This window comes from Agelaius phoeniceus, chromosome 13 (assembly GCF_051311805.1).
Source record: "Agelaius phoeniceus isolate bAgePho1 chromosome 13, bAgePho1.hap1, whole genome shotgun sequence".
Classification (NCBI taxonomy): domain Eukaryota; kingdom Metazoa; phylum Chordata; class Aves; order Passeriformes; family Icteridae; genus Agelaius; species Agelaius phoeniceus.
The window spans coordinates 10,065,671-10,087,692 of record NC_135277.1 but is presented as its reverse complement, the minus strand read 5'-3'; the positions used below and the strand labels follow the sequence as shown (position 1 = coordinate 10,087,692).

Genomic DNA, 22,022 nt, shown 5'->3' with positions numbered 1-22,022 from the left:
AATCGATTTGATTCCGTGATTATCTCCACAACTCTGCCTCAGACAGGCAAGGCAGCCAAGTCCATGCTCAGAGATCGTACCCTCGCCTGGGAGCACAAGCAGAGCTCCAGCAGCCACGAGGCAGGAAACGCAAGCTCCACCACCCTGTGCCACAGAGTAACTCGGGACAGCGACCCCTGTCCTTATTCCATAAGCTGCCTCTAGGGAGGCCACCCGGGCCCGCCGAGAGCGCGGGGCCGGCCCTGCCCCCGCCGGGCGGGCAGCGGAACGGAACATGGCGGGGCCCCTCCAGCCCGCGCTTCCCCGCCTTTCCCCGCGGCGGCGCGCATGCGCGCTGTGCGGCGGTGAGGCCGTATCCCTCCGCGCGCCCCTTTTCCCTCGATGTCTGTGTTAATAAGGTAATTCCCGCGCCCATGGTAAGTGCCGGGCGCCCCTCCGGGCCCGCCCGGGGCGCCCCGCGCCGCCTCGCGCCCGCCCGCGCGCCCGCGGCGGGGCAGAGCCGCGCGGAGCCGCGCCACTCCCCTCCGCCCGCCGTGTCCCTCCGCCGGGCGCGGCGCGGACTCTCGTGTGGGGCTCTCGGCCTGCGGAGCCCCGGGTCGGTGCGGCGGCGGCGGCGGCGGCCGGGCCGGCAGCACGGTAAGGGCCCGTCCCCGCGCCCCGTCTCTCCCTCACCCCCCCCGGGCCGGCCAAGCTTTTCCAGGTCAGTCTGCGCCTTTGTATAGGGCCCTGTTACCGGATGTGGAAGTTGATCTCTTCGCTGGTAAAAAATAATTCCACTTCCCCCGGAACCCGGCGCCGCGGCTCCCTCCGCAGCGCCCAGCCCAGCCAGGATTTCCTGTCGGGGAGAGCGGGCGGCCGGCCGGCCTTCCGGGGACCCCGCCGCGCGGGGGGCGCGGGCGGCGCGCTGGGCCCCGGCGGCGGCCTGGGCGGCCCGCGGGGCGCGGGCGAGCGCGACGCGCCCGGCGAGGGACCCGGGAGCTGAGGGGCAGAGCGGGGCTGGGCTCGTCCCGCGGGTTTCTCCGCCGGGCAGCGCGGTGCGGGCCGCGTGGGCATGGTCCCGAGCCCCGCGTGGGCCGGGGGGGCCGGCGGGGCCGCGGCCCGGGCTCGTGAGGCGGCGGGGCTGCGTGCGCGAGCTTGGCGCCAAAGGTGCCCTGGGGAGAGGCGGCTCGGGCGGGAAGGGAGCGGTTTCCCCTCACCCGGAGTCTGTAACTCTTGCTTTGGACTCTTAATAAAGCGTACGATGGGAGCATAAAAGTGGGATACGATGTGTTAGTGCGGATTGTCGTTTTTTTGTTCTGATTTCCCCAAATAGTCGAAGTAGTTTCCGTTGGTTGGACACTGGTGGCACGTCGGTGAAATCCCCTGTAGGAAGTCGTCTGTGGTAGTTCTTAAGGCATTTGTGTATTTTCCTTTAACCTGCTTGCTAAGGTGGCTTTGATTTAACGGCGAATGCTTCATAGTAGAGTTAAATGTGTTCAGAGTTGTGAATGCATACTCTGTAGTTCTTCAGCCTATTTTAAGTTATTCGTTGCTTCTGAATTATTAGTAAGACTGTGCAGTTAGCTGAGTTTTCTGTGCATACGAGTATTTGTAAGGGAACATAACTGTGCCGTGTAAGTAAGGTTAAGAGTATATGTAGCAGATCAACATACTCTAAATAGAGACTCTTGTTCATGACCTACTTTCTTTGCTGAAAACACTTTGTTTTCCAGTTGGATTTTTTTTTAGGCCTGTGTGCCAGACAGAAACTGTCGAGGAAGATTCCTCATGATAAAATGGATGTTGTTGGTAGGAGGTGGATGATTTTGATTTGATGGTATTTTCAAGCTTAATCAACCTGATATAGTCTCCTAAGGCTGTGGTACAGTTCAAAGGCTACATCACAAGCCCTTGGATGCTTCATGTCAATCACAGCTGCTGCAAATTAACCTTTTTGGTATCTAGTGCCAAATTTACTTGTGAAAACTGTAGATTGTTGGCAGTGCCAGTTGAAATCTTGGTGCCAATGGTTCACCCTTGTTGCATAACACTCTTCAGATGTTACAGATCATGGCCAAATCTGTGCTCTCCTTTGTAAAAAAAGATGTAGAAAAGTCTTTTTATTTGAGTTATTTGAGTTCATTGTTGATTGGTGCTTAAGTTAATGTGTGAGGCTAAGAGGAGGACAGACCTGCATTACTAACAGGCCTGGCTGTCTTTGCCACTAAGCTATTCAACAATGTTTGCTTTTCTCACATCAGGTATTTTTCATCTGATGCATGTCTGACATGAAGGTCATGTTGCTGTTCAAGCAAACTAGAGAGAATTTAATTACAAATACAACAGTCAGAGGAAAGAGGAAAGCACTGGAATTAAAGCTGACTGCAATTAGCACATTAGTGTAATTTTCACTATCATGATAGAAATGTGGATAGTCTAAGCCTATGATATTTATATTAATATTTGAAGTATTGCTTGTGAAATCATTGTCAAAAGATGTTTGATTCATGTAGGAAACCAGACAGGAACTTTTTGAGTTTATAGTAAGTTGCTATAATCACTGGTAATTGATATGTACGTTAAAATTATTCCAAACTGTTCATGAGAGCTAACTACTCTATGCTGAACTTCAAAATATTGCTGACCTTGGTATGGACAGGCACATAAAATTAGCTGGAAATGGCTATTCTGAATTTCTAGCAATACTGTGAGATGTTAAAATCAGTAGGGTGGTAGCATTTTTGAAGGTCAGGTCTGAGGAAGCACGTTAAATTGGTTTTTTAAGTAGTGGAAAGAAAAAGACATTCTCAAAGGGTGCTATTTTTCCAGATATAATGGATGTAAGAGATGATGGGTCTCCAGCCATCTTCTAAGTGCAATTCTGCCATCTGTCATGAGCAGGGAAAAGTGTTTAATGAGCCTTTAATGGAACTTTGTGATTTCAAAGATATCCTTATCAGAGATATTCAAAGATATCCTTATCAGAGATACAGCATGTATTGATTCAGGTACCTTTGATAAGTTGCACTGCTGCAGTCCATGCTCCTCCAGAGGAAGGATGTCCCTTTTCAGGGACAGCCTTGGGACAAACACTGGGCTGGGAGATCTCCATGCTGCCAGATGTTCTGCAGCAGCTGCTTTGGGCCTGTTGATCCTGACCAGCTGATGCTCAACACTGCAGTGATAGAAGAGGAGCAGGTCTGGGCTCTTGGGGGCAGGACACCACTCTGAGACACGCTGCAACATTTTGAGCCAAACTTGATTTTAATTTGGACTGCAGTCTCTGCTGCTCTGTTGTCTGTAGACTGGTGTGGTAGCCAGGCATCCCAAGTTGCCAGGTTTTTAGCTCCACTCGCTTCCCACAGAGCCTATTCACACATAGTTCCACCTAAACTCCTGTTGAGTGCTATTCTACACCCTTCTGGTAACAGTGTGATCTTCAGAGTTCTATAGAGGGTATAAAAACCTAAATCTAAGATGGATGCATAGAAGTAGCATAATTTTCCTCTGAACATAAGTAAAATAGCAATAATAATTTGATGTTATTTTTAATTACCAGCTAATTGTGACATCTGGCTAATGAGACTGTGCAGAATACATTGCAGTAATGTGGAAGTTCAGGAGTTGATTAAATCAGAGAAATCTAAACCCAGCAGAAGCTCTTCCCTATTTACTCAGTTGTAGACAAAACCCTCTCTTCACACATTTGTGTAGGAGCTCATAGAAGTCTGAAAACATTATCACATTGCCATAAGAGTAACTCCAACAGTCTCAAGTCTTTATTTCAGAGCCAGTGATGTTTTTATTCTCCAAAATGTCCTCATGCAAAGTGTTACACAGCTGTCATGCTAGCAGAGCTTGATGGAAATGACACAGTGAAGAGAACCCTCAAACACTGTTCAGCAGAGTTGATTTTAGCACTGTGGAGTAGCAGCAGACTGCTCTTTGAAATAGCAATCTCATTTCAATTTTAAATGTATTATTGTATCTTGCTTGTGATAGTATCACTGCACTACTGTGGTGTTGCTGAGTGATCTTGAGAGAGCAGCTGGGAAGGTTTTGTGGGATGGGAGGCTGGGACTCTGCAGACCCTGCTCTGGCCAGGACTCTGGATGAGTGGAGGGGAGGTTGGGTGTGTTGTCACTGGGGGGTTTCTTGCAGTACCATTCCTTGGAATTGGCTGCCAAGTAGAAATCAGCTTTGGGTTCACTACTCTTCAGAAATTTTTAGTATTTTTAGTATTTGTTGGTTAAAAGTGACTAAATGTGCATGAGTTTTGTGGGAAATGCCTCTTTGTTTGCTGCTGTTTGTGCATCAGTGATGTGTAATGGGATTTTTATTATTTTAGCTGAACAGTGGAATTTTGTGAGTTTTTTTTCTTTTTTCCACTAGATGGCCCAAGCATGCTTCCAAGTACCCCATGAGAACTGAAACTTGATTCATTTCTCTTGTAACTGAAGTAAAAACTCGACATTGTGAGGCATATACCAACTTGTGTGATGTTTTGTGTTTGTTTAAAATACAAACACCTTCTATCAACCAAGAGAGTGTTGGTTAATGTTAGGAATACGCAGTAATGAAAGTTATTTGTTCCTTGATTAGAACATGTTTTATCAAGTGTAGTATAAAGCTGTTTAGTTTTGCATTGAGAAGAGAACTGGTGTGCTTTGATTGACTGTGCTCCACAGTAATTCAGGGAGTTCAGGGAGGCTCTGAAAAGATGTTGATCTGAAGTTTGTCCCTAACATCTCCTGGGACAGAGACTGGTATTTTGCAGGCCACCATAATTGATATTTTTTTGGGGGGGTGGCTTAAGTTTTGCTGCATAGGGTTTTCATAACAGCTTTGCAGTTGATTTCAGGAGTGTATAGATGTGGGCAGTGGGCTCTGAACAGGCTGTTAAATGTACAGACTAATTTAATTCAGTTTAACAGACAGTAAGTGTAACTTGTTATCATAAGTGCCTTTTTGGTTAGTGGAGGAAGATGGATATGTACTGAAGGCAGCTCCTCCATGGGGGTGGTTGGACACTGGAATGAGGCTGAAGGAGTGGTAGGATGTTCATCCATAGGGAGACATTCAAGACTCAACAGGACTGAGGCCTGGGCCAGCTCTGACTGGGAGATTGAACTACGTGATCTTGAGAGGTCTCCTTCAGCCTTAATTATTCAGCAATTCCAAAATGAGATTTTATTGGTTCCTTTGCTCTACTACTGTTTAAACCAAAAATAAATGGAAAATGGATAGTTGTCTTTCTGAGCTAGTTGTAACCTCCCTATTTTGAATTAACTTCCAGCTTCCCTTTACTTCTGAGGGCCTTGATGTGGTGGTATTAGACACCAGAAAAAGGATGTCTGTCTGTGAGCGTACTTTTCCTCCTTGACTTGCAATCCCCACTGGGAAAAAAAAAAGCCATTTAAAGGGAGTGCTCTGTTCCTTCATTTCACTGCTGCACTTGCCAAGTGCCATCTCTTGCCTTATGTTTGGTATTATTACTTCTGGTGTCTCTTTTTAACAGGTATGACCAATTTTTTCTTATTCCATTTCTTAGGATATTTCCTAGATTTTCTCTTTTGCTTTTTTCCTTTATGGAAAAGAGACAGCTGTTGTCCCTTCCTCTGCATCTGACTGTATTCCTTTTTTCCTTCCTTTCCCCATTGTTAGTATTTGTCCTGTCCTGCCACCTTCCTGCTTCTCTTCCCTTTTCTGACTGGAGACAAATCAGTGTGTTCACATGTACCAGAAGGATGGACATAAATGGAGTATTTTGGTGACAGGAATATTGCTGCCTGCAGTCAGTGGTAATCTGCCCTAGTTCACAACCCTACTGATCTGTGTTCAGTACTGCTTTTGCAGTATTTTGGTCTCCTTTCTAGTTTCTTCCAAAGTCAACAGCTTTCAGTTCATTGAGCAATGTGCCAGTTGAGCCAGGTACAGGGAAATTTCTAAAGATACTGGTTTTGTGATAGATTTGTATGTTCAATGGGATTTATTTCCTAGACTGATACACTCTTCACTTTGTGTAGGACATTGGCTGCATGGCCTCACAACTGCTGTTATTAGTAATATACAGGCTTAACTTTGTGACTGGAAACTAAACTGATGAAAGCAATTCCATTTTTAGCATCCTGGTAGTGGAAAACATAGCTATAGGTATACTAAAATGTTAGTAGTAGTATTTCCTGCTTAGTAGCATAAGTTATGGTTTAGTTCTAATTTTTTTTTACCAAACAAATTTAATAGCAAGTATGAAATGGGGCAAGTTTAAAAAGTTGTGTTTCTAGCAAATCTTTGATGCAACAGAAACAGGTGTAATTTGTCTACATATATTATTGCAAGTATTATATGGAACCTTGGTGTAAAAGGGACGTTATCCAATCATGATGTGAAGGTTTTTCAGCTGGTGTCTCAGTCAGGTCTCAAAACTTTGCACTTCACATGGTTTTAGTAACTGTAGACAGTTAAAGCAGGCAGTAATATTTGTTTTCAGGCAAAGGTTTTATTTCATGTATCTGTTGTATGTAGGACAATAATATGCTTATTGTGTAGTTTTGCACATAGGGATACAGAAATTATATTTTAGGGTGAACAGAAATAGTGATGGGCAAGGTGTCAGAATGGTGTTGTGTTTCATACCTGTCTCAGTGTATTTACATTATGGTACCCCCTAAATGCATTTAAGGCATTTTGGATAAGTGGATACAGTGCCTTTGGGTGCATGGCACAGCAGCCGTGATGTAGAACTGTTTGAAAGCTGGACCAAGCTGCAGAAGGTTGCAGTATCAGGTGAGAGCTTTGAAACCACCTTCTGCTATACAAATGTTCATCCAGTTCAGTTTAAATTTTGTTTAACTTTACAGCTGCAGTGGTTACAGCATTGTCATACTGGAATCTTTGCACCAGTATGAGTTCTGGTTGGCTGGCAAAAGTAATTCTAAAACCAAACTGCTTATTGCAATCAATAAAATAAAGCTTGTTCTCGTGGCTAAAATATCAACTCCAGTTTCTGAACTTTTCAGAGTAGTTCAGAAATAACAATTAAAAAAAAAAGGAAAGGCAACATGTATGTATTTAAAATAGTGTTAATGTTATTTTGTCTTTATATTCCTTTATGTTCTTCACTAGATGTCACTAGTAGATTTGGGAAAGAAACTTTTAGAAGCTGCACGAGCAGGTCAAGATGATGAAGTTCGCATTTTGATGGCAAATGGAGCACCTTTTACCACAGACTGGGTAATGAACACTTTTACACTGGAGAAAGTCAATCTTACTTTTCTCACCTGAAGAAAGAAATACTATTCTTACAATTCAGTATTTATATTATAGTTCTTCTTGGAATTCTGCATTCACATTATCTAATGTCTAATTCAAAATTAAACATGTCTGTTTCTTCATATGACCTCCTACTGATTTTGGTAACAGACTGTGAATGAGCTCATTCTGGTGACTTTCAAGATGAACTTTGGAATGGTTAATGGGAAAAAGCAGCAATCATCCTCCTAGTTACTGTGTTCATGCACTTGGTATAGTAAGAGGTCTGAATTATGAAAACAGTCCTAACTACCTAATATATGTGCAGCTGAGAGTTCCTTGATATAGGGGTACTGAGTTGTCTTTTGGAAATGCTGATTTTGGAATAGGTTATAGAGAGAGGTCAGGTACCCAAAATTCCTAGGGCATTTACAAGATCTTAAGGGCCTTAATCTGCTTAGTGACCTAACTTCCAAATTAACTCTGTTTTGAGCAGGAGGTAAATTGGACTTAATTGACTTCCAAAGATGCCTGTTGACCAACACTAAAAATGGCGTTAGACCCCTTGAAATGTTCCATGTCAAAAAGACAAAAAAAACAGAGTAAAAAGAAAGCAACGACAAACTTCCCTCCCTCATTCATATTGTGTAAAAGCCTCAACAGCTTCTCTCCTTGAGATACAAGGGAGAATGGTTTTGAAATGGCATCTTGACACCTGGGTTTGGTATCTTCAGAGTAAGAAGAAATGCTTTACCCTGCCATCTGTTAGATCTGCATGTTTTGTGTTCTTTACAGCTGGGAACATCTCCACTTCATCTAGCAGCACAGTATGGACATTACTCCACCACAGAAGTGTTGCTGCGAGCAGGTGTGAGTCGGGATGCCAGAACCAAAGTGGACAGGACTCCATTACATATGGCAGCATCAGAAGGCCATGCCAGCATAGTAGAAGTCTTACTTAAGGTACAAACTGCTGAAACAAGTCTGAAGTGGGGTTATTGCAATGGTTTATGATCAGATATTTGCAATTTGCTTTTAGTCATGAAACCAGCATTGAAATTACATGAATAGTTAAACTGTGTGCATTGGGAACTTTGTTTTCCAATTGAATAGTAACTTATTTTACATTAAAATCATCATGACTTCAGGTGAATTATTTACTGCTGTTTCAAAATAAGAATACTCCCTAATTTGATACTGTGTTTAGTAATAGATTTTAGAAGTAATACGTACTTTAGGGAATCTGTAATCCTTTTGAGGTAAATAATGTATTTGGTAGATGGATTGGATTACTTTTAAAAAAATACGTAAATGTAAGGTAACAGGGCATTCCTCATGGAGAAAAACAATTTAGGGCTTCATTCTGTGACCAGCATTATTTAATTGAGATATTTGAAATGACATAATTTATGCAATGATCTTGTTTGTAGCATGGTGCTGATGTCAATGCCAAGGACATGCTCAAAATGACTGCACTTCACTGGGCTACTGAACATCACCACCAAGAAGTTGTAGAACTCTTGATAAAGTATGGAGCAGATGTTCATGCTCAGAGTAAATTTTGCAAAACGGCATTAGATATTGCAGTAGACAATGGAAATGAAGACATTGCAGAAATATTACAGGTAACTTTTAATTCCTCATGTTAAGGGAACTTGCAGCAAAGTACTTGATTACCCATGTCATAAACTCAGCTTTTACTGTAGCAGCTGTGACACCATATATTGATAATGCCAAACTCCAGTCTAGTTCATTTCATGAAATGAGATTAATGTTAGTAAACATTACTTGGTCAAAGAACATTTTCACTACCTAAAAAGTCAAGGATAAGTATTCTTTATTTTCTTAAGTATGAGTGATGTAATACACAGAGGTAGGTGGACTCCTTAAAATTGAGGTGTAAAAAAAAACTCCCTTCTCTGACAGTATATTCTGACTATCCCCTAGTATTCAGTTAGCTTCATATATGGATATTAATTTCCTAGTTGGACTTCAGACAGGACAGAAGAGATGCCAATTTTTCCAGAATTAGAAAAGCTAAGATTGAATTGTTGGAGAATTGATTTTAATGGATAATTCCATGGAAATGTGTGCTCCTTGTTCAATAGTGTTGTTAAAAGCAAAGTAAGTGATAAATCTTAGTGAGAAAAGAATGCAAAGCAAATGAAAAATATCATTATGCCATGGTATAAATTTGTAGCCTCCCTATGTCTTTAAATGTCTGAACTTCTGGTGTGTTCCTGTAGCCTCCTTCTGATTGCAGAAAGGGTGGAGTAAACAGAAGTTAGTAATAATTCATAGAAAGGCACAAAGACTGCCACATCCATTTCGTGGCAATCGCAGAGCTGTCAGAGTAGCTTTTCATGATATGTATCTGCCCCAGCAGTCTTGGTTCTTCAGACTTCTCTTTTAGATAAGTGAGCTTGCATATCTGCAAAAGAGCCTTGTCCTCATTGTTTACATAACTGGTAGGGAGAGGTAGTGCTGTTGTTAAACTCTTTCACTCCAATAGATTTTCTGTCTTTAGATTTCAACCAAAAAAAAAAAAAGTTTCTTATGTACTTGGAGATAGGACACGATGTATGTGTATTGCATGAGTGCAATGAGGGAGCTCCTCCTTGTTTGTGTGAAGCATGCAAGAATTGTAGCTCTTACACAAGTCAGCAACTCCTTTGTAGCTGCAGTGGGAATGATGTTGTTCCCTTTGTGTCCAGATTGCAATGCAGAACCAAATCAATACGAACCCCGAGAGCCCGGACACTGTGACGATACACGCAGCCACGCCGCAGTTCATCATCGGGCCTGGAGGGGTGGTCAACCTAACAGGTCTGGTATCTTCTGCAAATACATCCAATAGAACAGGTATTTAGATGCCTAAAGGATAGCTATGGGATTTTATACTTTCACTGATTTTCACCATTTAGTGGAAAGTTGTGAGGAAAAGCAGTGGTAAGAAGAGTTACCATATTCCTTGTCAGTGGTTTTTGTGTGTTGTAAATATGTACATACCTAAAACAACGATCTTCACAGTCATAAATTATCAGAAATTCTATTTTGCTTAACAAACCTCACTTCAGAATAGCACTTTGGTTCAGCAGAATGCTGCTGAAAATGGAGTGTGTGCTAAAAGTTTCAGTGCAATAAAAATAGAAAAAGGGACTTTGCTGGTTTTAAATTTATCAGCTAACTTTTTTATCATCCTTCTAGATGAAACAGGAGTGTCTGCTGTACAGTTTGGAAATTCATCAACATCAGTATTAGCTACGTTGGCAGCTTTGGCAGAAGCATCAGCTCCACTGTCTAATTCTTCAGAAACACCAGGTTAGAAAGCTAAGTCATTTAAACTAATTTAATAAATTTAAAGTACATAACTTCAAGTTTCTGTCAGGTTGTGAAGTAGTGCGGTAAATAATGATTCTATGGATTTAGATAAGGATGGAGAGCAAGGAAGGAATAATGACCATTTTTTTTGTGTTTTTTTTGGGTTTTTTTTCTTTTTATATAGAATAGCTTATTTTTAGACAAAATCTTCCATTTTCTTTCAAGATTTGAAGAAGTTCTAGCCATGTTTCCTTCCAGAACTAAAACCCAACACTGAGTTTGACACTGAAAGATCAGAGCTGTTTGCCACAGCACCTAGTATTGGCACTTCCAATTGAGACTTCTTTATGACAGTGGCCTTTCTTACTGCTGAGCCTGTACTTGGAAGCCAAATCAAGTTCAATACAACACCACTTATTCATGTGGGAGTTGCTTTATTGGTTTCCTGAATAAACACTCTGTGAATATTTAGGCAGTGTTATAGTAATCTCTAAACATAAAGATCTTCAGAAGACAATGTCTGCAATCATTATTTCAATTACAGAGTGATTTTTCTGTGTATGTTACATTGTAATTAACTTAAAAGATGAAAGCCTCAGAGTTTTAGCTACCTTCTGTCATCTTGAACATCACAACACAGTCTATAGGGTTTTAATTTCATCTCTGCAGATAGAGAACATTCTAATGTCTGTTATTTAAATCAAAGGCTTTGCTTTTACCATGACAAATTGAAAATAAAATACAAAGCTAGTGTTCTTGAGTTTCCCTGATTGTGGTACCAATGATCTTGCTCTTTGTCTCAGCATCATGTTGGATGGTAGCACAGCACCCCATTTGCAGCATAGAGTGCAAGCTGGGCTGTGTGCTGTAGCTCTGAATGCAGGCTTTCCTTGTCCTGCCTTGATTTGTAGAAGTGATACAGAACTGTGGGAGTTCACTGCTTTATACTCATTATTGAATCATGAATTTGAAATAGTTGAGCTGGAATTTTTCACTTTTACCTATAAAATTATATACATACAAGGTTTATTTTACTTCTTAAGCTTTATCTTTCTTCTTCGAAGGTGTAAAAATGTCAGCTCTGCTGAACTTTTCCTTTAGTCTTGTTTCATACTTTGTATAAGAAATAAAGTTGTTCGAAGTACTCATGGAGTACAGACAAACTTAAGATTCTCTAGGGGTCCTTTAGTCTTGAAGACCATTATATTAAGTAGAGAAATCTAAGCTGGGTCCTGACATACAGTGGCAAGGTAGTATTACAAGTTAATTTTTTTTCATTCTGCTATTAGTGTAACTTGGTCCAGCTTGTGTACAATGCAGAAGTTCATTGTGTTGTTAAAAGCAGCTGCTGTTCTTGCTGACCTGTTAACACTGACCCCAAAGCATCAATTTTGAGTGAGGTATATCAATATTATTGTATTGAGCAAGGATGGTATTGCATGTAAATGTCAAAATGTGAGTGCTTTATGTTGGCCTGATAAAAGACTCTATTTAAAATATAATACATAGTAAAGTATTCATCGGGGGGTCAAGTTATGAAAGCCATGGAATGAATGTTTCTTTAGCTGTACCAAAATGCATTTGAAGTCATAACTTTTCATTTATAAATTGACTTAATTCCTTTACTAATCTGTTGCTAGTTGTGGCCACAGAAGAAGTAGTGACTGCAGAATCTGTGGATGGGGCCATTCAGCAAGTGGTCAGTTCTGGAGGGCAGCAGGTTATTACCATAGTTACAGATGGCATTCAGCTGGGCAACCTGCATTCCATTCCAACCAGTGGCATAGGGCAGCCCATCATTGTGACCATGCCAGATGGGCAGCAAGGTGAGTGCACACTTGTATGATTCCAGCTTGAGGAACTGTTTTAGCTGTAATAATAACAGTAATAGTAATGACTTTTTAGGTGCAAATAGCTTGGACCATTTTGTGTACATCTGTGGATTCTTATATTAGAGAAGGCTCAGACGTAAGCCTCTGCAGTTCAGTGGGTTAACATGTCAGCTGAGCCTCTGCTTTAGGAGACAGAGTAGAAGAGTTACTAAACTGTGGAGGAAACATGGGACATTTAAGATTGCTTTGCCTTCAGTAAGTTTGATTTTTGCAAACTTGTTACAGAAACTAAATGATGGAGTAAAACAAAAACCTTCTTCTAATTCTTACACTATTGCATTGCTGGAAGTACTGTGGGGAGGTGAGGTTTGGATTTAGAAATCTGATGCATGAAGCAATCTCTGCAAGTTCCATGGAGTGTCAGTACACTGACACACTGACCTGACAAGTGTCAGCTCTTACATGCCTGAAGTTTAGAGCAGCACTGGCAGAACCAGTGAAGCCAGAGTGACACAACTTTTTTTTTTTGGGCTATATGTACTTTGTAGAAGCTGCTAGTGTGATAAGTCCATTTTTGTGATGTGTATGCTTTGGGTGGTTTCTTTAAAGATCCCCTGGCATTATTTAGATAAAAATTATCCCTTCTCTGCTTTCTTCATGAGGACTCCCAGTGTGAAGCTTGAAGAGTTGTACACAGGAGGCAAATTATTTGGTTCCCAGGTTGCCTGAGCTAGTACACCTTGTTATCATTATGAGTGAGTGGCTGTAGATGGCAACTGAGGTGACAGTTACATTTATTTGTCAGATGGCTGTGTGAGGAATTAGAGTATGACTTTACTGAGAACCCTGATTTTCTTATTCATGGCTAATTACTGGATTTTTAGGTTACTTAATGTGTATTAAAACAAAAGCAAGATTTGTATTTAGCTTTTATTCAAGAAATATTATATAAATGGTCTGCTACAGAAGTTAGAGTTGACAGGCTGGTGACTCTGCTGCAGTTATCTGCCATGTCTGTTTACTCAGAAAAATGGCAGTGATATTCCACAGCTAATTACTGTAGGCCTCAATAATGAGGAATTTTAAAGTTCTTAAGTAGCATACAAGCAACTAAAGTTTTTAGTAGATTTTCACTGAGCTTATTGTGCAGTTTATTATATAGGTGTGTTTTCACAAGCGTTTTTTGCTGTTAATAAAATTACTTAAATAATACAAGTTTTATGTAGTGTAAATATTTTTGGAAATAAGTGTATTTACATGTACAAATACATTTTCAGTTTTAACAGTTCCAGCAACAGACATTGCTGAAGAAACTGTAATAAGTGAAGAACCGCCAATGAAGAGACAGTGCATTGAGATTGTTGAAAATCGTGTGGAGTCTGCAGAAATAGAAGTAAGGAGTATGTTACGTGATCTGTGTTGAACAATGTTCAGGACTGAGATCTGCTTATGGTTTTTGTATTGTTCAGGAGGTTAATTTCTGTGTTACCACAGAATGAAGTGTGTGAAATGTTCAACTTGTTCAGTCTCTCCTGGAACTGAAATTCATCTTTTACAAAGTTGTTGTAAAAAGAAAATAGGAGGGCTGTTTGCTTGATCCTCTGGTCATGCACGTAAAAGTGACACTTGTTTAGGTATATGAGAACATTTTTTTGTTTTTCTTGAAGATCACTAGCTGGTTTTTCAAATTGGGTGCTGATACGTTATCGAGTGACTTGACTCTTTCCACTAGGAGTGAATGAGAGCCCTGTACCCTCATCTTTCTGTTACAGCCACATGCTTCTGATTGTGAGATCATTTTTAGCAATGTTTCCTTTCCATTCATGGTATCTAGATAACTGTTGATGGAAGTGTGAAACAGTAAGATTCTGTGTTTGTTAATTTTTATCTGTGTGGTGTCCCCCACCTTTTTTTTAAATTCTGAAGCAGTTTGTTACTACACAACTTTGCACCATCTGTTTTTTTTTAAACTATACTGCAAAAGACCTAAGAATGTTGAGAGCTCTTTCCTTTTTATATGACAAATGGTTCAGTTTAAAATTGTAGCTTTTTTTATATTAGCCACAAAAGGTCAACCATCTCATTCCTTTTCCTGTTACTTCTAACTGTGCTGACCAGTTTTGGTCAAAAGTTTATGAAAATTGCTGTCTGCTTTGACTAGACTGTAAGTTCTCATTTTGTCAACTCCATGATATTTCATTTATCCAAGGTTGTATTCTCCAACTTCTGTTCATATTATCAAATTGTGCCTAATTGAATACTTTTTGTTGTACAGTATGTGCTATATGTTATCCATGTCTAATAACAATAATTACCACCTCTCATCATTTACTTTCCATGTCCCTAAGTTGTTGCATCAAATACTTTTGGCCTTTGCAGCTTTGTGGTCATTACAGATTATCCTGACAGTTGAAATTTTCTTGCTGCATTTTTTAAAATGTATGACTGTTAAAATAAAAGCATTTCTTTTGTTCACACTTCTAAAAATCTGCCTGAATTATTCATAAAGGAAATTACATTTCCTTAAGCATTTTAGTAATTCTGTTAAATTAATTTTTAAAAAATCCAGATTGGTTAAGGGATAAATTGATGTGTTCTTAATTACAGATAATTGGTATAAAAATACCAAGAATTCTTTTTAAGGGAATTACCATTTTTATTTATATATGTTAAACATATATCTCAAATATTGAAAGAAGTAGATTTAGATGAGTTACTTGGTCTTTTGCTTTAAAGTGGAAGTTTTGATGACTTTCTTGTCTCTACCTGTTCAACTGGAAATGCACATACAGACCTCTGCCTCTGTGTGAAGGCCTTGTGGTGCTTCACAGGGGTATGGTGCTACCTTACTTTAGTAGCAGTGGATACTGCTACTAAAGAAGTGCACACAAAATTGGTTCACTTCAAATTTCTTCATCACAGACAGTAGTAGATATTTAAATTTGGAGTGGGACCCTTCCCCTCATTAAAGTATTTTAAAAAAATATTTTAGAATGTGGAAATGCAGAAAATGTTTGTTTTTTTGCCTCGCTCTAATTCATTCCTTTATTTTATTATGAAGGTTGATTCAAGGCTAAATGCTTTTTTCAGCTGTTTTAAGTTCATTGTGTGTGAACAGTTCACTGTAGTTGTAAAGCTTTTGTAGTTGAAAATCCTCTCATCCATGTGGGGTGACAAACTTTCCTGTGAAAGTATTGTGAAACAACTAAAGCTGTAGTGGTGTTTTTAAATTTTCTATTCTGGGTCTGTTAAGTTAAAACATTTCAGCTCATTTTGTAGATTGACAGCAGTTTTCCTAAGCAGTTTGATATTTTAAACATGGGATGGCAGCAAAAAAACCCTGTCACACAGATAGTCTGTTTTTCATTTTCATGCATAATTCATTAACATATATTGATCTTTATTTTCATTCTTTAATTTGACTGTTTCTCCCATGTTCCATGTTTGAAATGTGACATGCATTAGAACCAGGACAATCATTTGATTAGACTAAAAAATAATCATAATTGTGAACTAATTATATTAATGGATTCATATCCTGTGTCTTTGTGTTGTTTAAAAGAGTGGTTGGTTATTTTAGTTACAGGTATTCCTATTGTCAATGAAAAGTTACATGTATGAAGAAAATTCCCTGGTAAAATGGAAGATTTCTTTAGAGCACTGAGCATCCTCTTATTTAATTTTTGTCTGGGTAGGTGATATACAAGGACTCCAGATCTCTAGAACACTTCTGGTTGTGTTCTGAAGAATGTCCCAAGAACACTTTCTGGGTTTGATTAAATTGGTAGATGAGATACAGTCCTCCTCCCTATTCTGGATGTCAAAGTTAGAGAGCCAGTTTTGACCACTGAGTCCACAGTAGATGTGTTGCTCCTCCAGAAGCATTGGGCTCTTGCCTCTGCCAAGCCACACAGACCAGTTGGCTTCATCTCCTTAACTCATTCTGTTTGTTGGGACTGTGACAGTCTAAAAACTCCACCTGTTAGCTTCTGGACTAATCCCTGTGCTTTGAACTGCTAGTGTGTCTGGTAGATACTGGTTTTATCTTCTGGCCATGCCTTGGAGGCTTGGGTTTTTTCTTCCATTTTTTCTTATCCTTTCCTTTACGTGCTGTACTGCTTTTGGGTATGCAGCTCTAGTTCCCTCTTCTGTGGGAAATACTCTGAAAATATTGTTCAAGAACCTCCCCATCCCCAAATGTTTGCAGTGTGCCCTCACTCCACAGCAGTGATTCCATCCCCAAATGTTTGCAGTGTGCCCTCACTCCCCAGCAGTGATTCCATCCCCAAATGTTTGCAGTGTGCCCTCACTCCCCAGCAGTGATTCCATCCCCAAATGTTTGCAGTGTGCCCTCACTCCCCAGCAGTGATTCCATCCCCAAATGTTTGCACACATTCCATAGCAGGGATAGCCCCTTGCTGTTTGTAATGTACACAGGACTTCTTGCCAGTGAACTACCAATGGTTCTTATTTCTGTGCAGGCCAGCAGATAGAGCAGCTTTGCTTCTTGACAGTATTAGGTTTTTGATGGTTTTTATGAGACCAGTTCATGGGATAGATAATGCCCAGCTCAGCTCCTCCCAGCCTTCTAAAAGGAAAGGCTGCTTTCCACATGTGGAAGGTTCTACTGTTTTGACTAATTCACTGGGAATTGTCTTGTAGCTCTGTTCACCAAGGCTCTAATTCATGAGGCTGTTTTACATAAGCTGTTGGTCCCCTCATAGTACAGACAGAACTTTTGGCTGGGCTGGTGCTGGAGGATCATTGGTGTGTTTCAGATCCTCTGAGGTGTAGGCTCTGCTGTTCATTTGGCATCTGCCATGTTAGTTGCTACATGAGCAGACCATCCTTAAAGTTGCCTTAAAAGCAGAATCCAAATTTTCAGAGGTGGAAGCTGAACTTCCTTTTCAAATAAGTAGACAAAATCAGATGAGCTCTCATTTTATCAGCATATGCTCCAAATGAAGCAAACCCTAGCCTGCTGCCTTCAGCTCTTAAAACCCGTTTGAAAATCAAGTTGCACTTACTGGAGTTTGTTCTGTGTTCTAGCTAATCTCTTTATAACCTGTAAATATTATCTCCTTCACCTGCTGGTTTTGCTGTTAGCAGTGATCTGACCACCTCTGTCATTGTATTTAAGCACATTCAGCTGACATGTGACTGCTCAATGTGACTCTGACAAGTACTGAGAACAGGAGCAAGCAGAAGGGAGGCAGAGTATTTTTCTATTTTTCATACCATGAGAATATGTGAGTGAAGAAGAATAGGGATGCTCTTAGGAGAGTGTGGGGCCTGAAACTTCTGACAACTGTTAGAGGTATTAAATGGGAATGTGATATGGAACTGCTGGGATGGGAATATGGTGAAAAGACGACTTGCTTTCACTGGACCTCAGTGTTTTGATAAGTTGTTTCTCTGGGAGATGGCTTGTTTCTCTGGCAACGTTCCTTACTGTTCCTACTTAACTACAGTGGAAAGAATTATTTTTAAAATCCAATACTACCTTACTCATAAAAGTATGATGCACTTCAATGAAATGGTATTTGATTGAATATTTGATCAAAACAAAACTATTTCCTAAGCAAATTGCTTTTTCAATTGGGCTCAGAGCAACATCAGACAAAATGACAGTACCTGCATCACTGGAGATGGAAATGCGCTCTCCTCAGTTCCTAAGGCAGCTTCAGAGGATGTGGCATTTCTCCTGTCATTTTGCTTGGAAACCATTTTATATCCACCCTCAGCAAACTTGTATGCAGGATTTTTGCAGCTGCTTAAGGATTTCTTTACTAGCTGCTTTTAAAAGGAAAAATGCTTACCTGGCTAATTGTTTGTTAATTGATAAAGATACAGTGTCCTTGGGGATGTGGTTGGACCTCTGGATTGCAGAGTATCAGTCCCTGTTTGGAAACAGTTAAGTTTATGCTTTGGTCAGTGGGCAGCTGACATGACACTCCAGTGCAGATGGCTGATAGGTAACAGCTTGTCATTTTTACTGTTTGATTAGATATACAACAGCAAGGGACAAGCCTGTTAGATGGAATGATTGGGGAAATGTTCATATATTCTGTTAGTTTTTAATCACCACGCTTCTGCTTTTTTCATTTAGCTCTTTTTTGGTGAAGATTTGCATGGTACCTTTGCAGCTCAGTAGACTGGGGTTTAGTGTCTCCACACTTGCAGCCCTGTGTGGGGAGTTGGCTGCTTGATAATTGGGGTCGAATTTGCACAGCAGCATTCATACAGGTTTGCCCGAGTGAGAACTGAACAGCTTCTCCATGATACCCTAACACATGAACTGCATGTAAAGGAAAAGTATTTGCCCTTTTAGCTTGTATTTGATACTTATTTGACAAAATATTGCTGGTTCTGTTTCTAATAGGAAAGAGAAACTCTTCAGAAACAGCTGGATGAGGCAAACAGAGAAGCACAAAAATATCGTCAGCAGCTTCTAAAGAAGGAGCAAGAAGCAGAGGCCTATCGGCAGAAGTTAGAGGCAATGAACCGCCTCCAGACTAATAAAGAAGCTGTTTAATAAAAAATGAACACACTGCAAAGCCTGTTACTTTCAAAAACCTGCAGTACAATCTTGAACTGTACACTATATAGGTACAGCCATGGGATTTCATGATAGAGAAGATGCTACAAGTTGATAACTGGACTTAAGCCGTGAGCTCTGATTGATTTCTTGTAACATAAAAACTCTGAATTTAGAAATTGTGAAAAGTATTTAAAATTAAATACTGTAAATAGTTGGTTTTTTTACAGTTTCAAAATGAGTTGATAAATCTTTTTGAAGGGATCCAGAAACATGAAAAGCCAATGTTTTTGTGAAATTTTTGATTTTAGTATGAATCTAACTTCTGAAAAACAGAACAGTTTTAAGGGTGATGTTGATTTAAGCTGACAATTTGAAATTTGATTATGTGACAAAATTAATTAACAGTTATTTCTACATGATAACAGCTCAACTTCTCTGAATAAGACATTTCCAGGTGGAAATCTTTGTACAGCTTTAAGTAGTTGTCTCAGATTCTCTGAAAACCATTTTTGGTTTTTTTTTTTATTTTAGGTGGTGAAATTTTTATATTTAATTTCAGATATATCCAAGTAGATTTACATGTATATGAAGCTAATATTTTTTAAACTTTTCAGTTTGTACATATGCTGCATGTTTTTATAATTTCTACACATACACCTTGCATAGGTATTTTTCAGCAAAGATGAGAAAAATTATGAGAAAAATGTTTAGCCTATAGGTCATTTGAAGTAAGCTAGCAGCCAGTTTTATTGTGGATGGTATATTTCTTGGAAGAATGTAATTTGTAATTAAGGAGAACAAAAAAGTATCTTAAATTACATATTAAGAGGCAAAATTTGGTGGTGGAGGCGTCGAAACTTCACTTTGTGTGTCTTACGATTTTCCTGTACAAACATTTTAAAGTTCAGTAATGAATAGAAAGGAATGTCTCCACTGGAACACAAATAGTAGCTATTTTAGACTATCCCTATTGGTCTCTCTTCCCCAATAGCCTTGAAATGACTTCAGTGATACATTTTTTTTAATGGACTTTTGCATTTTAATTACGCAATTGGACGAGTAAGTTTTTTTATGTTGTAGTGATGCTCTTCCTAGCCAGCATCATTGTTCCTCACTGTGATACTGTGTTTGTGTGTGTCTGTGCAGTGATCTATTATGCTTAAAATTTATATGGCACGTTACATCTTCAGAGCATTGTAAAATCTTTTAAAGAACCCTTACTGCTCTGCCTGAGGCAGGTAAGTGAGTGTTATTGTCTCAATTTTATAACTGGTTTAAGTGCAACATGAGGGAGTGAAATGACTGGCTTGCCACCACGTGAACCTGTGGTCACCTGGGAATGGATCTCAGGAGTTCCTGGCTTCTAGTCCTGTGCTTAGACTGAGCTGCCTTAAGATTGTTCAGTGCTGTGTTACATTAAATTTTGAACTACTGTGCAGATCCGTTTTTTGTAAGATAAAACTCTTTGTGCTTTGCTTTGTTGTTCCATGTTCACTGCTTTTATGGAATTGTTTATATAAACTTAAGCAAAAAGTCTGGTTTATCTATACTGTACACGGAAGAATTACCCTTAAAACTGTACTCTGGCCTACTTTTTCTATTTTACAATTAAATATCTTTTCCACATATATAAAGTGTAGAATCAGTTCAATTGGTTTGTGTGTGAATGAGAAGGTCAAAGCTGTCCTGTGTTAGACATCTGGAAAAACATGAAAAAATAGTTTTGGGTATAAAATGGCTTTAAATGGTAGGGGGGACGAATGGGAAAAGAATTGCATTGTACTGTACAAAACTTTGTAAAACCGGTCAAAATCTGACTTGGGTTTATAGATTTGGCAGTTAGGAAAAATTCTAAATATATTTGTATTGTTATGTGTTTGGTAAATTTGATTTTGATTGGCAAATTCAAACTAAAAATAATCAAAAGATAGAAATGGGAAATCTATGGTGATGAGTTTTAGAAGAATTGTTTTCAAGGACATCATCATGTTAGTACTAGGACTTGAAGCAAGTCTTGTGCAGTGGTTAACTGGAAATTGCTCTATTTTAGGGATTATTTCAGGAACTATCCATTATGTCATTAGCAGATTGAGGAACCAGTTAACCAAGGGAAATGTGCTGCTTAGGCATTGCTGCAGTGAATTATGTTGTGATGAAAATAATGTTTGTGTCCTCACATCCCACAAATTTAACAACAGTGTAATCTCAGTGATTTCTTAATAATGATAAGAGTGGCACTGTTTGAGTGGTGATAGTGGCAACATCCAAGTGGAGAGTTTCCCACGGTTGTGACAGCAGATGTTGGCAGCAAACAATGAAATGAACCTTTTCTATTAATTCTGTTTCCTGTGAGCAAATATTTTATTCCTCATTGTCCATAAGAAAACCCTTCTGAGTGCAGTGCAGCTATAACAAAACCTTATTTATCACCAGCAATATTTACCTTGCCTGTAATCCATTATCAGCTATTTTATTTTAGTTCTGAACAGGACCTGCTGTTTGTTCTCTTCTGCACAGAACAAGAGATGAACCCAATGAAGCCGTCACCTGTGAGCTCAAGTGTAGGGTATATGTTACATGAAATATTTCTTATATAGTTTAGCTCTGAAAACATTGTTAAAAATATTGTTCCTTATTTGCTGTTCCAAATTAAAAATATAAATGTAATTAGCTACCATCTGTTTCTTTGAAACATATTTCAAAGAAATTAATCACTTGTAATGAGCTAAAATCAGGGGTTTTGAGGACTTTGGGCTCATTTTGACTTGGTCCTGTGCTTGATGCCTGTCTCTTCTTAGCTTGTTCCCCTTTATGGGATCATTTACATATGTGCAGCCAAGAGATGTTCATAAATTCCCATTAAGCTCGTTGACAGCTTGTTACTTTTTTCCTAATGTTTCCAGAGCAATATGAGATAAAACAAATATGCATATAGTAGTTTTTTGCACTTTTCTCAATGCCTTTTTATCAATTTGGGGTTTTTTATTTCAGTCAGTACATTAATCTGATGTGTGTGTATCAGAGCATCTTTCTCATATCTATAAAACAGTTCCTTCTCAAGTATCTATTTGCAGCAGAAGCTAGAAAAGGTTCCACAC

General features: G+C 39.5%; 1 protein-coding gene across 4 annotated transcripts; it reads left to right on the top strand.

Annotated features, from left to right (window-relative positions):
* The first annotated feature begins 258 nt into the window (after positions 1-258).
* On the top strand, positions 259-20,569 carry GABPB1 (GA binding protein transcription factor subunit beta 1). 4 transcript variants are annotated; one of them, XM_077185671.1, is made up of 9 exons: positions 259-398; positions 7,105-7,212; positions 8,026-8,193; positions 8,661-8,855; positions 9,945-10,056; positions 10,438-10,551; positions 12,192-12,377; positions 13,661-13,776; positions 18,766-20,569. In XM_077185671.1, the coding sequence occupies exons 2-9, from the start codon at positions 7,105-7,107 to the stop codon at positions 18,916-18,918; spliced, it is 1,152 nt and encodes a 383-aa protein (XP_077041786.1). In that variant the 5' UTR covers positions 259-398; the 3' UTR covers positions 18,919-20,569. The 4 variants fall into 4 exon arrangements, with proteins under 4 accessions (XP_077041786.1, XP_077041785.1, XP_054497966.1 ...); XM_077185670.1 differs by lacking the exon at positions 259-398 and adding an exon at positions 481-636; XM_054641991.2 differs by lacking the exon at positions 259-398 and adding an exon at positions 676-700.
* Positions 20,570-22,022: the final 1,453 nt, after the last annotated feature.

Excerpts from the sequence above, each read along its gene's own strand:
- GABPB1 (XM_077185671.1), top strand. The coding sequence starts at position 7,105 with ATGTCACTAGTAGATTTGGGAAAGAAACTTTTAGAAGCTGCACGAGCA. Across the intron at positions 8,194-8,660 it reads TAGTAGAAGTCTTACTTAAG|CATGGTGCTGATGTCAATGC; the intron begins GTACAAACTGCT and ends TCTTGTTTGTAG. Across the intron at positions 12,378-13,660 it reads CATGCCAGATGGGCAGCAAG|TTTTAACAGTTCCAGCAACA; the intron begins GTGAGTGCACAC and ends ATACATTTTCAG.